This window comes from Eretmochelys imbricata, chromosome 1, assembly GCF_965152235.1.
Source record: "Eretmochelys imbricata isolate rEreImb1 chromosome 1, rEreImb1.hap1, whole genome shotgun sequence".
NCBI lineage: Eukaryota > Metazoa > Chordata > Testudines > Cheloniidae > Eretmochelys > Eretmochelys imbricata.
This window is the reverse complement of record NC_135572.1, coordinates 194,111,418-194,128,608: the sequence shown is the minus strand read 5'-3', so window position 1 is coordinate 194,128,608 and position 17,191 is coordinate 194,111,418. Positions and strand designations below refer to the sequence as shown.

Here is a 17,191-nt window from a genome sequence, read left to right as displayed (position 1 = left end):
CACCAGAATTACTTAAAGACAGTGTTGAGATGCAACTACCAGAACTCAGAAGAAACAGTTTACTTTTAGTCTGATTGTCTATCAGCAGAAACACTGGAGCACCTCCTCCAAAATACTAGGCTCGAATCCTGGTATGGTTTCAATGTTATTTACAGATTCTTTTTGCTATGGGTTACTGATTACAGTCCAATTGGTACATAAATTAGTTTCATTAACAACAGAAATATAGGAATGAATTTTAAGAATTCAGTGTAGGATTTTCCCAGTGATTTGGGACCACAAGTTTCACTGACTTTCAATGGGACCCGTGCTCCTAACACTTAGGCTTTTTTGAAAATTCCGTGATTACACTTCACTTACTCTCCCTAGCCCTACTGTTGAAAATTGACCAGTTGGCATTAGATTTTAAAGCAACAGAATCCTGAATTATGCTGTCCATTGTGTTATAACTCTTACTGTGTATTCAGATAGCCACACTACAGTGAACCCACTGCATTATCATGTGCAGTAAAAGAACCCAGTGGTGCTTAGTGATCTCATCAGGAAAATCCTTATAAGCAACAGAAGTGGTCATTTGGAGCTCTGCTGTTTGGGGGACCCCATAATCCTATAAAGCCTTGGAAGTTAAAACACATCTTTGAAAACCAGTGTACACCTTCTACCAGGAACAGGAGAAACATCAAATTTCCCCTCATAGCCTTCTGCAACAAAGTCAAAGGCCAGTCTCAGGTGTGTTGATGCAGTTTAGTTAGTCAGTGTCTGCTCTAGAACCGTATATAAAGGTAAATATTCAGTATACTACTGCAAAGAGCATTTCCACCCTTGTCTTACATGAATAGTCTACATTGTATTATTGGGTAGCCTCATGAATAAGCTGATGATCAAGTGAAAAGGCCCCCATTGGCAGAACATGGTCTGGCAGGCTGCAGAAACTGCCATTCAGGGGGCCTCACACTAGAAGGGGGCCTTTCAGAGAGGCAGAGGGTTGGAGTCCTGTGCATGGTCTTCACTCCTCCTCCGTACATCACAACATCATTATATATTCAATGTGTGAAATGGGAGCTGAGCCAGTATCCTGGGCTTCTTTCATGCTGCCCCACTTCCTCTGGGTTGATCCCCTTTTCAGTCCCAGACACTTCTGCTACCTCTCATCCCCTTGCCTGTAGCCTGCCCTTGGCTTGGGTATTCTACAAGGTGGGACCCTTTGGCTGTTGCCTTTTCACACTACCTGCTACATCTTTTCCCCTCTTTCTGCACTTCCCATCCTTCATACTGGCCTGCTCAAATCAATCCTCTCTCTGCCCCCAACCAGTTTGCCCTGAACTACCTCCTCCCCACCGCCAGGCAACCTGTCCAAGTTTATAGCAGTTGTATGAACACTCAACTATTTGAAGGTGAGATTATTTTAATTATAAGTAGGAGGGAGGGAGGGAATAGGGGGTTACATCAAGAGATCCCCACTGGTTGGGACTCCAGAGGGCCAGTCAGTCCAGGCAATCATACGCTTAACTCTCACTCAACTCAATAGGAATTTTGCCTGCATAAGAACTGCTTTCATTATCAACCCACAACCATGGATTATTCCTATTTTAATATGAGGAAAGGCATCATTCAACATTTCTCTGTGTCCTACAGGGATTAAATGCAGGGAGAGCACAGCTTCCTTTCTTGGCTAAAATCGGGGGGTGGGAGGGGCGGGAAAGAGATGGCTCCTCTTCTCAAGCTGGGGTAACCCTGTTCCCTTACAGCTTATTCATTGTCACTGTCTGAGAAGGGACTAACCTTGGAGGGAACATGGGGGCATCATGAGGAGCGGTTGCCTGAGAGCACATTCGAATTCACATCATGCCACCTGACTGATAGAAACAGGCTAGTGATATTATATTTTTAGTTGCAGGTCTAGCTCAAATACATATTTTTTGTAATGAATAGACATTCAAAACAGAAACAAAATTAAGCATAACAATATGATTGATTGTAGAGTCCAGAACATTGACATTTGGAGCCTGGAATCTGAGTTCTGACAAAAGATGAGCCAAGTGACAGGAAAAGTGCATCCAAGGGGATACTATTTATGATCGTATATACTGCACACAGGTTATTTTATAAAGTAAACGTTAGGTACCAATAGCTATACAATAAAAACCTGATAAGGCATGACTTTGCTATACAGTATTTTCCTAATATTGGTGATTTGTAAGCAATTGTGGTAATAGTCACACAGATGTTATGTGATTGCGAATGGGAGGGAGATGTGGTCTTCATGATCACCACTGGCAGGAGATGTGACTACAAGACACTATTAAGATGTGGCCCAGATAATGAAGAGGTTTGACAACTTCATATTATAAACATTTGCCCCAACTCCAAATGGTGGATCAAGATTTTAGTTTCCAAATGCATTTTTAATTCTATGTTGTCCTGTGATGCACAGCATTTTAGAAAAAAACAATATGGGGACCCTACAGCCATTACTTCCATGAAAGTCAATGGGCCTGATGATACTCTAGTTGATACAACAGTTTAAATCATGCATGTAAATGAGAGAAGAATCAGGCCTACTACTACTCATCACTTCAATATTTTTGTACATATTGTGACAAAGTTCCTCCTCTACCTTGGTGGGTCTTGCGCTTATTGGCGGATTTGCTCACCTTCGAGCTTCACGGCAGCCCTCAGCTTGGCCGTTTTTCTGAACTCATAGTCCAGGTCGACTCCTCCTGTGTCTGACCAGGAGTTGGGAGGTTTGGGGGGAACCCAGGCCTGCCCTCTACTCCAGGATCCAGCCCAGGGCCCTGTGGAATGCAGCTGTCTAGAGTGCCGCCTGGAACAGCTGTGTGGCAGCTACAACTCCCTGGGCTACTTCCCCATGGCTTCCTCCCAACACCTTCTTTATTCTCACCATAGGACCTACCTCCTGGTGTCTGATAATGCTTGTACACCTCAGTCCTCCAACAGTCCGTGTTCTCACTCTCAGCTCCTAGTGCCTCTTACTCCCAGCTCCTCACACGCACCACAAACTGAAGTGAGCTCTTTTTTAAACCCAGGTGCCCTGATTAGCCTGCCTTAATTGATTCTAACAGCTTCTTGATTGGCTGCAGGTGTTCTAATCAGCCTGTCTGTCTTAATTGTCTCCAGAAGGTTCCTGATTGTTCTGGAACCTTCCCTGTTACCTTACCCAGGGAAAAGGGACCTACTTAACCTGGGGCTAATATATCTGCCTTCTATTACTCTCCTGTAGCTATCTGGCCCGACTCTGTCACAATATATATTCAATATTCCCCATATTTCTCCCAGAAAAAACAATGACAAAGTCAAGTGAAGAGGTACAGACTCTTACCATCATTGTTTACATCTATCTTCTGAAATACCATGTTTGTGAACTCTTCAGGAGTCATACTCTGGTTGCCATTAATAGCCTGGATAGCCTGAAAACACAAATAAAGGAAGCGTTTTTAGGGTTTGCTCCCTCAAACTAAGAAACGGCGTGGCAGCAACCAAGGCACTTGGCTGTGACATATCAGCACACCAATCCACTTGAGCCACTAAAAGAAACAGCTATGAATTCAAGTAAATCTTCAGTCATGAGGATTGGAAATTTAATTATCATAACAGAGCCTGAAGGATTATAGACTTAATTTACATACCATTAAAAAGGTCTTCTCAAACCATGTGACACCTCAGTTCTGAAACACACTTTAGATTCTACAGCAGCACATGTATCCTGCCCTAGAGAATTCTATGGGTTTGGACGATGCATACTGTTCCGTGCAATTTTAAAAACAACTATTTTTTACACAGTGGAATGAACATGGTGAGAAAATGTATGTAACGTTTCTGTTGAAAAAAATGTATTTTTTTCAGTAATCACAAATAAATGTCAGACTGGATATTGAAGGCCTTTACTTATCCTCTGGCTGAGTTAAACAGACGCTTCTCTACCACTTTCTTGTTGGTGGAGGGACTTACCTCTAGGAGTGAAAATGCAAATTGATGTCCCATTCGGTCACAGTCTTCTCTGCTAAGATTGTCATTTAGTGCCAGTTGTGACGTGATGTAGAAGTACTGCCGACTAATAATGCCTAAGACTCCAGTTCCACAATGCACTTAGCAAATGCATAAGGGATCTGCTGAATCAGGCCTTAAAGTTACTACTGTAGCTGTTGATCCACTGGTAGAAGAGAACTGAGTCTATGATTTTAGCCGTTTTTTTCTGTTCCTAAATAGGGTGACCAGCTGGCACATATGAAAAATAGGGGTGGGGTGAGGTGAGAGGTAATAGGCGCTGATATAAGACAAAGCCCCAAATATTGGGGCTGTCCCTATACAACTGGGACTTCTGGTCATCCTAAATCATCTCCAAAGAGATTTTGTTGAACATTTTAACCCAACTGACTCCTGCAAATTTATAAATAATAATAAAATCTAAAAATCCCAAGCATTGTATCTGAACATATTTCAGTGTATGGGTTATTTGTAACAATTAGCTATTATCATTTGTTTGTGATTGGTCATGTACATCTCTTCACTGACTGGATGGCACTTATGAAGAGGCAAAGAGGACTCAGGCATTTCAAAATGCCCATAAATTTGCATGCAGTCACAGGAGTATGTGTGAGACTTGTTTTCTATGAATATTTTTGCAAACAAAAAAAAAGTAATTGGACAAATATTTGCTGATCATGAAGTAGAAAGATTAGTGTTCCTCTCTAATCACTGCCACCCAAGATTCAATCCAGCAACAGAGATGACAAGTCAACACCTCAGGCTAAGTAAAATGCTATCAATCAAAAAGGTGGGCCTCTGTATCAAGGGGCTAAAGCCACCAAGTATGGATCAGGAAGCCTATCTTTCATTGTAAAGGATGCCAACAGACTCATTAAATATATATGCTCAACAAATTAGCTGTGTGATATAACCAGCTATGGATATATATATTGCCACACTCCTAATGGTACAGAAAAATCAGGAGTTTATTATTACTTTTATCTTCATATGTAAAATTTAAAGTGTATCGTATCCAGCATCTGCTGTGGGAATCTGACCATGACTGTCCTTGCCTTGAGCTATTTTATGGGCAATACTTTAATTAATAGCCAGTCTTTAAGAATAGCTACATGAGTTAGTCTGCGTTCATCTGATCTTACTCCAAATTACATCCATTTTTAGCATTCTACATGAACCTACTGAAGCTTTGGGTAGAAAGTAGTACACCCTATCACAGTTAAGTGTGGTTTAGTGGTTACAGCAAGGGAGCAGGACTTTATCAGTTTACATTCACATCTTAGGTTTACACTGGTTCGGCTTTCCTGTGTAACGAAGACTTTGGTTATTGTTGCACAAAGTGAGTGGTATAGTTAAGCTGTCCACATACAGGTTTGCATCAATCTTATTTGGCATAAGTGATTTATTTTGGTTTATGTTACATCAATTGGCAACTGGATTGTTAAGCTAAAGTAAGACATTCAAACTGAAATAAGAATGTCCACACCTGGGGCTGCGCTGTCTTTAACTCTCAGTTTAAAAATTAGTTTAATTTAAACTATTGCAATTTCCCTGGTTAGATAAAGGCCAACTCACAGAGTCTGCACCTTAGTTTCCCCAGCACACAAGAGGTGTAACACCTCTATTAGAGAAGCGTAAGGTTCAACATGGAACCAGTGAGTAATCTGGGCCTGCCAGCCTCTCCTCTCCCTCTCTTCAGAGCAGCTCAGAAGTATGAGCTCCAGCAAGTTTCATCTTGCCAACATATGGCTAACCAAGCTACCACATCTCCCCTTTCTGGTAGTAGCCCTTAAAAGAGTCTCAGCTCTTCTGAAAGATACCAGCCACTAAGTGGCAGCACCAATGAATCAGGAGAAGACTCATGTTGAGTCTTCATTTATATTGTATGCTCTTTGGAGAAAGAAACTTGTCCTACCTGTTTGTAAAGAGTGCTCCTATACTTTTGATTTGTTTTTAAGACAGTTCCATAAGTTTTCAAAGCACCTTCAGGCATTTTAATTGAAAGGAACTATTTAAATGCAAATTATTGTGAATCAGAGTTGGTTGAATGGGGAAATGATTTTGCAAATAATTTTGAAATTGTTTGGTTCCATGAAATTTTCTGAATTTTTATAAAAATGATATCACAATAGTTTTGAGATTCTTCCACAAAATGTCATTAAATTTACCAAAACTGCATTTGCTTACCAATAATTGGGTTTTTAAACCAATGTAACGGTTTTGAATATTATTTCAATAAAAGTTGATATTGTGGAAAATTTAACAAAAATTGGGAAATTGCGATAGCATCATTTTTTGTGTGTAAAAAGTTTAGTTTGAGAAGAGGCCATTGTTCTATGAAAATGTTGATGAGCTCTATTCATTATGCTGGTACAGGTCTGTTCTTCTGTATAGTGTAGTTTACCAAAATAATCTCTCCACAGTAAGTAACTGATTTATAGTATTTCTCTTTGACTCAAGCGATACACCTGTACGATGAGGCTTGAAATAAAATACTCAGATACATGTACCTCAACAAGTATAAACAATGGCGAGAACATTTCCAACCAGAAACATTTGGTAAACGGTAGTTGAATCATTTATGCTACAGGGCAAATCACTCCACCAAAGGCAATTTGCTATGTTAAATGAACTTGCTACTGTATATAACTTGCTTACCATGAATATGCTTAGGAGTTCTTTTTTGTCAATGGTTCCGTTGCCATCAGCATCATACAGCTTAAAATACCATTTCAGTTTTTGGTCGATTTTCCCTCGTATAACCAAATTTATTGCAGCTATAAACTCCAAAAAGTCTATAAATCCATCCTAAAGAAGATTTAAAAAAATAGTGTTTAACAAGTAAAGTCTGCTTTCATTCTGGCAGCAATCTGGCATAAGCAGGTCATCTAATACAATATAATATAAGCTCATTTATAAAGCACCTTGCTGTGAAAATCTTCCATGGCATTTAAAAAGGATAATACATGAGCTCTGTCTAAAGCAATATGGAAAAGAGCCTTAGCACATATTATAACCTCCCATGTGAGCCATGGGGAAGCTCTGTGCTAAGCAGCTGATATTGACATTGTCTGGAATGGAATACAGAAAATGGCTTCTCAGTATACTTCCATGCCCCAAAGAGGGATTCCAGCAGCATGTCTGGTACTAATGATCCAAAATGGCGCTCATTAAAATGTGTATCTGCTTTGAAAAAGTGACTGAAAAATGACATCTTCATACCCAGCAGACCTGCTCCCTGTGGTGTTTGTGTGGTAAAGTCCAGCAGCAAAACAGCTTTGGAGCAGGTATCTTCCCTTCTCCCCCTCAATGAATTCTTAAAAAGAACATAAGTAAATAAAACTTTGTCCCACCATCCTGCTGTTTACCTGCTGTGGCACCACTCAAGTCCCCCAGAGATCCAGAACCCGTTCGTTTTCTGACTGCTGCCTACTTATAAAGGAACAGTAGTCATGACACAACACAGAAGGCTTTGAGCATTGCCCCAGCAGCGAATGACAGGACCAGAGCCTGCCAGAGTGCATAAACACCACCACTGCCAAGTAGGCTAGCAATTGCAAGATTTTGGAGCTCTGGGGACACAAGTGGGAGATTGAGAGGCAATTTCACTTTGGGGGCGGGGAAAAAGGGCAGGGACTTGATCTCTTGGTGGGAGGTCATTGTTACAGGACATTGGGGCCAAGACTTTAGCTTAACTATAATGCTGGATATTGTTTATCCATATAAAAGTTTCCAATCTCTCTTTGACTCCAGCTAACAAATTTTGGAATGGCTATAAAAACCTCATGCTTCAGAATTTAAACCAGTCTCTTCTTATTAGGGATTAGGAGGAAACCTTCCTGGGAGACAATAGCCAACATCCGCCTTGTGACGCTGACAGACGATGCCAATGGCCCAGGCCTCACTGAACACTAACAAGCGCATAGCTGGAAACCAGTCTGGCTTACCTGTGGGTTAGTATAGTTCAAATAGATATTAGTGTAAAAAGAATGTGTGAAGTGTTTAGACTTTATGAAATGCTTGTAGGATGCTGCATGTATTAATCCTACTTACTATATCTGTAGCCCATGCTATACAAGGTAATACTTCAGTCTTTGCTCCATAACTGTAAAATGTTTGTTCTGAAACTATGTTAACTAACCAAATAGAAAAAAAACTTCACCTAATGCAAAACACTGGTTTTCCAGAGGAGGTACTATCTCCTGGCTATCAGGAAGGACCATTGTTCCACAATGGCCCACTGTGGAACAAAGACTTTGTTGATTCTCCCCCACCACCCACCCATGTGCCGAAGTTCTTGTCCTATCAGCTTGGGCTCTATGGAGGTGGAGATAATAAATCCCTGAGGTGACCAGAAGACATTAGGGTCTCTTTATGCTGTCTGGACTCTGAGGGACAAAGATTTGTAAACATTAGCAAGAGATCCCCAAGCTGCTTGGCTTGGGTTAGCCCCAAACGACATAAAAGCTTGTTTATTATAGAAGCTTCTGTTAACTTTTGAATTTAAGATTGTGTCTCATTTGCGTGCGTATGCTTACCTGCTTTAACCTTGTAAATAACTCTCACTTCTTTTTCCTAGTTAACAAACCTTTAGTTAGCTTGTTACAGGATTGGCTACAAGCCATGTCTTTGGTGTGAGATCTAGGGTGCAAATTGACCTGGGGTAAGTGACTGGTCCTTTGGGACTTGGAATAACCTGAATATTTTGTGATCTTTTGTGTAAAAGAGACAATCTATCACAGAGTTAAGCTTGCCTGGGTGGCAAGATAGATCAGAATGCCCAAGGGGACTGTCTGTGGCTCTAAGTTAAGACTGTATAGTGCCTGAGGAGTTTACACTTGTTACTTGGTTGTGAAATCAAATGATAGAACTCACAATCGGTGTGGGATTTGTGCCCTGCTTTGTAATGATCTGCCCTGAGGTTGGTATTCTTGCTCACTCCAGACAGTATGGCACACCTACTGCACCAGTTTTTGCTCCTCCTCTGCAGCATGGAATGTTGGCCACTTTCAGAGATGGGACACAAGATTAGATGGTCAACAGATCTGAGCCAGTTTGGTAGTTTCTATGATATGGAGTAGTGCTGAAGATGGAGAAAGTGAAGCAGAATTTGAAGGAGAATTTACTCCAGTCATATCTCAATCACATATCAAAAATTCACAGTTGGGGTAATTTTCTTGTGACCTTCCTCTAGGGTCTGAATCATATCCCTTTGAAGGGTCTGGCCGATATTCATGTTAATAATAAAAGAGAGACAGTATTGTAAGGACTGCCTGGGTATTTAAGAGGTTATCATCTGTACCTTATAGTTATTGCCAGAACATTAAGAGGCATTTGGACTGTTGAGGACTTTGCAATTAATAGATGCTAAAACCCTTATTTGGTGCTCACATGAAACAATAATGTTCATGAATAATAACTCTTTAAAAAGACTGTACAAAGGGAGAAAATAGAGGATAATGTTCAAGTGTTTAAAGAGAACAATCCTTGCTTGAAAGTTTTAAATGATAGAAATTGTTCTTGTAGGTGGTGGCTCTCAGTTCTTATGGTCTATTAAAATCCTTTCCTGTTCCTTCTCCAAAAAGAAACAAATATATAAAATGTGAGAGGCAAGCACACCAAGAGTTGTGAAAATGTACCTCCTGTCTCTGGTCTGTAATTCAGCTGCTTGAAGGCAGATAACACATGAGTCAATTAAGACGTCTGGGAATCACAGCTAACTATTAATGAGATCAAGGTGCTCAGAAATTTTTTTTTAACCTTGCCAAGCTGGCCACAGCCAAGGGTTGCAAGATTAGATCTGTCCTGACTGGCTAAGCCAGACCCTTACTCCAATATGGTGTGAATTCTTTTCTGGTCCAGGAAGAGGCAAGCCCAAAAGGTGCGACTGAGCTACCTGGATCTGTGTCTTGTAGTGGTAGGGGCTTTTCTATTAACTCAGTGGAATTATTTTTACTGGTGTAATATAGATAAGAATATGGTGCTTAGCACTTACACCCTTCCAATAATCATATAAAGATAGATTATTCATTCATTGTTAGGGGATAAACAGATTGTCAGTGAAATTTGCCAGCCATTGCATGAAGGTGTTAAGACCAAGCCTGATACCAAACCTAACAATATGGCATTGGACACCTCTCCAGAATTTGATATGTCATATAGCAAAACCTCTTGTATGAGATTCTTTGGACAATGACCAGTCTCCATGGCAGTATCCTGTTCACACCAGTTTGAATTTTGATTTTTCAAGTGTGATTTCATGAAACAATTTATAAAATGCTTTACTGAAACCCAGATTTATTATACTGAGTGCATGACGTTTTTCCTCTAATTGTATAATTCTGTTAAGAAAGTGATCCGATGTGTCTGGCACTGTTGTTTTTTGAGAAGTTCATGCTGCTTATTTCTCATAGAACAACAGATAAACTTTAGGCTTACTGAGCAGTTATTACCAGGATCTACTTTCTTCCCTCTCTCCAAAAACCAAAATAAAATAGAGAGAGAGAGAGAATGGTATCACATCTGTGTCTTTCCTGTACTCTGGTTCCATGGGTGTTTCTCTGACTTTTTTTTGAAGTGTCATCAGTTGAGAAAGTTTATTAGCTAATCTGTTAGCATGCTGGGCTAGAGGATGCTGATATAGAATGTGCTGATTTGTCATGTGCACATCCACCCACTCCCTAAGTAATGATGGGCTGTCAGGCCAAGATGAAAAGGTTGGCTAACCGTGAGACTGCAACCAACGTAGCTAATCATGCCTCACCAGCAAAAACTAAAAGACCTGCAAAGGCCTTCAGCCACATCTTAGCCTGAGCAGCAAGTGTACTAGAGGAAGGGAGGGATAGAGATGCTTTTGTCAGGGATAGCCTTAAGTAAATGAGCATTTCTTGAGTATCTATCCCTTAAGCATCATCCCATGGTAGTATTTATATCAGCGCCTATTACCTCTCACCTCACCCCACCCCTATTTTTAGTATTTAGTATTTATCCGTCTCCTTGGGGAGAGCCCTCAGAACAGTTGCTACGTGCTTTAGACAGTCCTCCCAGTGACGACTTTATACCACAACGTTGTCGAGATAAGCGGTGGCATACTCAGTGTGGGGCTGGAGTAGGCGACCCATTAGTCGCTGGAAGGTTTCAGGGGTGCCATGAAGGCCAAAGGGCATCAAGATGAATTGATAGAGTCTGCTTGAGGTGACAAAGGCTCTTTTTTCCCTTGATCCTGGATCAAGCGGGATTTGCCAATAACTCTTGATGAGATCGAGGGTGTACTGGGCCTCTCCCAGTCAATTGAGCAGCTTGTCAATCTGGGGCATTGGGTAGGCATCGAATTTGAAGAAGGCATTGACCTTCTGAAAATTGATGCAGAAGCAAAGGGTCCTTTCCAGCTTTGGGACGAGCACTAGGGGGTTGTGCTACTTGCTCTGTGACCATTCAATAACTCTTAGGTCCACAATCACCTGGACCTCCTTCTCTAGCACCTCCCACATTCAACGCGGGAGGGGTCACATCACCTCGTGGATTACCTCTCCTGGTTTTGTCAGGATGGTGTGCCCGACGAGGGTGGTTTGGCCTGGTAAAGCCGTGAAGGTCCTGGGAAATGCCTTCAACAGGCATAGGGCCTGCTTTTGCTGCTCCTATGTGAGGGTGTCTCTGAGTAGGGGCTTTTTGGAATCAGCGGTCCCAGGGACCTGGGGACCCAGGTCCAGTTTGGGAGGTATGGGGCAATCAGTAGCCTTTCCCATTCGCGCCACAGCTTCAGGAGATTGACATGTTATGGCTATCACTTCGTCCGTCGATCAGATTGCCGGATTTCATAGGTGACGGATCCCATCTGGCGAATTACCTCATATGGCCCCTGCTATTGGGCTAGGAGTTTTGACTCCTCCAAGGGAAGTAAAAGGAGAACCCAATCACTGGGTTCAAAGGCCTGTGTCCAGGCTCCCTTGTTGTATGTTCTCACCTGTGTCCCCCTGGGCAGCCTGGAAGCTCTTCCTTGCCAGGTCTCTGGCATGAGCCAGGCATCCTGTAACTGTAGCATATATTGTAGAAGGCCCTAGCCCTGCAACAGTGTCTGTTCCGAGGTTTCCCGCATTAGGTTGAGCAGATCCAGGGGCTAGCAACCATACAGCAGTTTGAAGGGTGAGAACTTTGTGGAGGATTATGGCACCTCCCTCATGGTGAGCTGCAAAGGTGGGATTAATTGGTCCCACTGGTGCAGGCCCCTGGGTAGAAACTTGCAGAGCATGTCCTTCAGCATTCTGTTGAACTGCTCGACCAGCCCATCAGTTTGGGGGTGATAGACCGAAGTCTGCAGCTTCTTGATCCCAGGAGCCTGCAGACCTGGTGGAGTTGCTGGGATGAAAAATTTGCTCCCTGGTCAGTAAGCATCTCTCGGGGCAAGCCCACCCAGATGAAGACCTTCAAAACTTCCACCACGATAGTTTGAGTGGTGGCGTTCCTTAGCGGGATGGGCTTGGGGAAGCGGGTGACGTAATCCATAATCACTAGAATATAGCAGAACCTGGAGATACTCTTGGCGAGGGGTCCCACCAGGTCCACTGCAACCCTCTCAAAGGGGATCCTGACCACTGGTAGGGGGACCAGAGAAGCCTTCCACACATCCCAAAAGGTCTCTGTGGTAATGTCCAAGGTATCGAGTATGGCCACCTTTACTCACCCATAGTTTCAGGCCTTGTCATTTGGTAGCCCATGATAGGCTGCCTGGGCTGTCCCTCACTGGTAGGGGGCTAAGAGGGTGGCCCCCTGGTCTGGGTTCCACCTGGGTGCTGAGGCAACCTATTCTAAAGTCACCAAGAAGGCTTCTGGGTAATCCTCGGGCCTCATCTTCGTGAGCAGCACAGGCATCGCTGGGGCATCCGGGGTTGTTACTTCTCCAGGAGGGGAGCCGGTGGGATTGGGCAGCAGGGCTGCAAGGTGCTGGAAGCACTGCAGCTGCTGTTCTTGCTGTTGGGCCCCCCAGCCCCTCGGCCACCAGCTGCTGCTTGCTCCCAATTGCTGCACTAGCTGCTGCTTTGTTGGAATCATAGAAGATTAGGGTTGGAGGAGACCTCAGGAGGTTATCTAGTCCAACCCTCTGCTCAAAGCAGGACAAACCCCAACTAAATCATCCCAGCCAGGGCTTTGTCAAGCCGGGCCTTAAAAACCTCTAAGGATGGAGATTCCATCACCTCCCTAGGTAACCCATTCCAGTGTTTCACCACCCTCCTAGTGAAATAGTTTTTCCTAATATCCAACTTAGACCTCCCCAACTGCAACTTGGGACCATTGCTCCTTGTTCTATTATCTGCCACCACTGAGAACAGCCTAGCTCTTTCCTCTTTGGAACCCCCCTTCAGGTAGTTGAAGGCTGCTATCAAATCCCCCCTCACTCTTCTATTCTGCAGACTAAAGAAGTCCAGTTCCCTCAGCATAGGAAAGAGCACTAGAAAATTAGGCAAAAATCCTACAATGACTATAATTTGTTTCCAGTTAAGTTCTTGGGAGGCCATGGGCCCAGGCCTGTATAAATGCAGAGAAGTAGTGGAGAGAAGAAAAAAAATTTGTAGGAGCTGTGCACCAGCCTCTCTGTAACCCAAGAACCTCTCAATGCCAACTGGCAAGGGAGTTCAGAGGAGTTACAAAGATCTCTTGGGTCTGCATCTACAGTCTAGTTCCCCAGTGTGTGTCATGTGAGATCTCAAAAGCTGGTGTCACACTGGTCGTCAATACCATCGCAGAACGCATTTATGAATGTTGTGTAAGGAATTAAATAGATATCCTGAAAATATGATCTTTCTTATAGCTTGTTTCTCAGGACTGGTCACCAGCAAAGACGAAAAACAGGGTTTCTGTCAGACAAGAGGTGTTCAGCCGTCTGTTTACATGTACACTGAGTATTGTCTCTTTCGGAATGGGCAACTATTAGCATTTTCTGTTAAATGCTACTGAAGAGCTGATGGGAACTTCAGAAAGACACTAACAGGAAGAGAGAAACAGCAGGAGAGGGGGATCCCTATCTGGGGGTGCAGATCAAAGTGATCTACTATATTTTGGGGCAAAAAAGGTACCAAGGCTCCCTTCACTTAGGAAGTAAAAGGACAGTGAGTTTGCTTGATGGAAATAGGGATCTCAGCCAGGCTTGGTTGAAAAGATGGCAAGAACTTTGGGTGAGATAAGCTTCAAGTGGGAGGTTAACCTGTTAGTTAAGTTTAGTCTCTAGAAAGTGTGTTATGATTTTGTTTTACATGTAACCATTTGTTTCCAAAATTCTTACTCACTAGCACTTGGGTCTTTGTTCTTTGATTATGAACTTATTCTTGTTTTCAAGACAAATATGTCTAGGTGCTGTGGTGTTAAGCACAGTGATGGTCCTGAGTTGAATCTTACAAGCTGCTGTGTACTGTTCCCTTGGGAATTGCAGGTCACTTAATTCTGTAAGTGTTCTGTGGATAAGGGGCTGGACACTGCAGGGTTGGTGTGTGCCTATCATTACCAATACAGAGAGAACTGGCGGTTTCAGGGAGCTGATCCATGACAGGCACAGAGAAGACTTCATCATGCTAAAGGCAGGAGGTGGTGAGGTGCCTCGCAAACCTGGCAACCCACGGAGAGCATGACACTCCTTTAAGGTGACAAAGAGGCAGCTCTACTGTGCTAAACCGGAACGTCAGCATAGCTACTTTCATGAACGCTGAACTCTAGAGATAATGAAGACCAAACCCCTTTATTTAAGACAGTTGCACAAAATAAACATGGGAATTCAGATAAAATGGATCCCTGATCTAAAACACCCAGCTTTGGGGTTAGCAACCAACCTTCTCCCTTCCCCACCCACAAAAAAACTAACCAATAAAACAGACAGAACAAAACAAAACAAAACCAGCAACATCTAGTTCTAGTACAGATGAGCAACTTCACATACCAAAAACTTATTTCTTGGGTCCAGTTTTTACTGTTCAGTTCCTATGCAATTTTTCTCAATGCACTGTCACAACATAGACCCTACAATAACACCAGAAGCTTGCATTTGAATAAAACTTAAAAAAAATGTGGACTTGCTAGCACTGTAACTAGTCCAGTGAAACTGGTCTAAGCGGTTACCCTTATTAGGCAACTTCCTGATTTTTATTAAATAGCCCTATACTGAGCAGAGTTCTGTTCCACTGCTCCACGTACATCACCTCCTTTAAGCAACCTTTGCCTCTTAGAGCAGGTTTCAACATGCGTTGTGCTGCCATGCTAGAGAAGGAGCTTTCATTCCCAGGCCCAGTCCCTTACTCACTATAATAACAGGGTTAAAAGCCCCACAGAGACGGTCAACAGATCATGTGTTGAGGGAGTTCCTCAAGTGAGTCAGTGGAGACTCCTCAATGTGTGTGGCATTAGTGGTGGACATTTTCCCCTGCTCCCCCAAGAACTGTTCAGCTCTAAACAGCATTGAAGAAAGCAGACATTAAAACTGGAGACGGGGGAGTTATGTTTTGAGTTGGCTTTCAAATATCTTTAAAAACTCCCAGCAAAATTAAATTGAAGCGACCAAATTCGGCATGTTTTGGGTTGGAAACCACGAAAAAAAATTGGGTGGAGAGAAGGAAATTAAATAATTAGTTACTAAACAAAGGTTAATACTGAAAGGCTAAATAGGAGCACTATTTACTTCCAGTTAATTATCTTAGTTGAATTATATGGTAGTTCTGCTGAAGGGAATGATACACAATCTTTCAGGATTTTGTGTGGCATCTGTATCAAAACCAGATTATGTGAGGCATTTCTATGCACATAATTTGACAGATTAATCACACTAAATGCAAAAGGGAAAGCTCTTGCTCTGGATGTAATGAGAAGACATTAGTGTGCAGCTGGCAAGGCTGATGAGGTATTTAAATGGGGTTTGTTCAGTAGTAGTTGCATCTCATAAGGAACGGGGCAATTTATTTTCATCCTTTTATGACAGGATATTGCTTTAGAATGTCAGCTGTGTGCAGTTGCTGGCGGCTGTTCTCGTTAGTCACTCACCAGAGCTCGGTGGCCTGGACAAAAAAAATGGGGCACTAAAGGAATTATGACATTATGAAACGATAATTAGGTAATATTCTAGCACCAGGAGTTTAACAAGAACATTATCCTTTTGTATCTAGAATAGTGTTGAGAATCCTCAGAATTAGTTTAAAAGCTCTAAACGTTGCCCTCCCAATGGCCATTCAAACAATTCTTCCTCATTTATTTATTTGCAAATACTTTAAACAGTCATTCCGATGTTGCGAATGCACAACTGATTTTAACAGGGCTGAGACTCAGGTTTGCACTGAATCGGAATGAACATAAAGCAGGCTAGATGTGAGGGCTGATGTTTCTATTCGACCAGTACTATCAAAGCTGTGTACATCAGTAATAATTTGAGAATTAGAATAGTGCCTTCGATCCCAAAGCAGTTTATTAACCACGTAAAAGCAGTGCCACTGAAACGCAGACAACTGAGGGAGGGGGTGGGCCAACCAGTTAGCACAAAGCACACTGCTTAATAGCAGTGGCAGAACTAACAGGGACGGCGACTGTCCCACCGCCTTCCAGGCCCGGTGTGGTTAGGTGTATGTGTGGTGCACGGGTGAAAGTAACCGAGGCCACTTCCCGGGGCGGGGCGGGGCGGCTCTGGCCCCTGGAAGGGGCGGGGCCCTGGGTGGAAGGGGCGGGGCTGGGGGGGGGGTGTCAGCATCCCCCAGCCACAGTCTGGCTGGCCCGCGCCATTCGGGGCTCTTGTGTTGATTTAAAGGGCCCGGGGCTCCGGATGCCATTGCTGCTGTAGCGGCAGCGGCGTCCGGAGCCCCAGGCCCTTTTAAATCGCCGGCCCCAGGGCAGCTGCTCCCTTTGCCCCCCCCCCCCCCCCCGGCCCGCCGGGGGGCCTAAAGGGGCAGGAACGTTAAAGGGCTGCAGGGTCCTTTGCCGCGGCAGCGCTTTAACGTCGCTGCTCCCCCTCCCCCGGGCGGTGGCCCGGCCGGTACGGACCCCACCAGCACGGGCACCGGCAGGGCAGGCCGCGGCAACGCTTCCATGTGGGCTGGTGCGGGTTCTTACCGGTAGGCAGTCGCGGCCCCTGTCGGCTCACTCTCACCCCGGTGTGGGGCCTCTTCAAACCCATTACGCAATTGACAGGAGGGGCAGCCTAGGGTGACCAGGTGTCCTGTCT

At 43.5% G+C, this 17,191-nt stretch overlaps 1 protein-coding gene across 1 annotated transcript in view; it reads right to left on the bottom strand.

Moving 5' to 3' along the window:
- GUCA1C (guanylate cyclase activator 1C) overlaps window positions 1-17,191 on the bottom strand; it is a 40,281-nt gene that overhangs the window by 5,265 nt on the left and 17,825 nt on the right. Inside the window, exons 2-3 of the mRNA XM_077820909.1 lie at window positions 6,664-6,813; window positions 3,341-3,428 (exon numbers count right to left, since the gene is read on the bottom strand). Of these exons, the coding sequence (XP_077677035.1) occupies window positions 3,341-3,428; window positions 6,664-6,813 (238 nt within the window). The remainder of the gene's footprint in view (window positions 1-3,340; window positions 3,429-6,663; window positions 6,814-17,191) is intronic.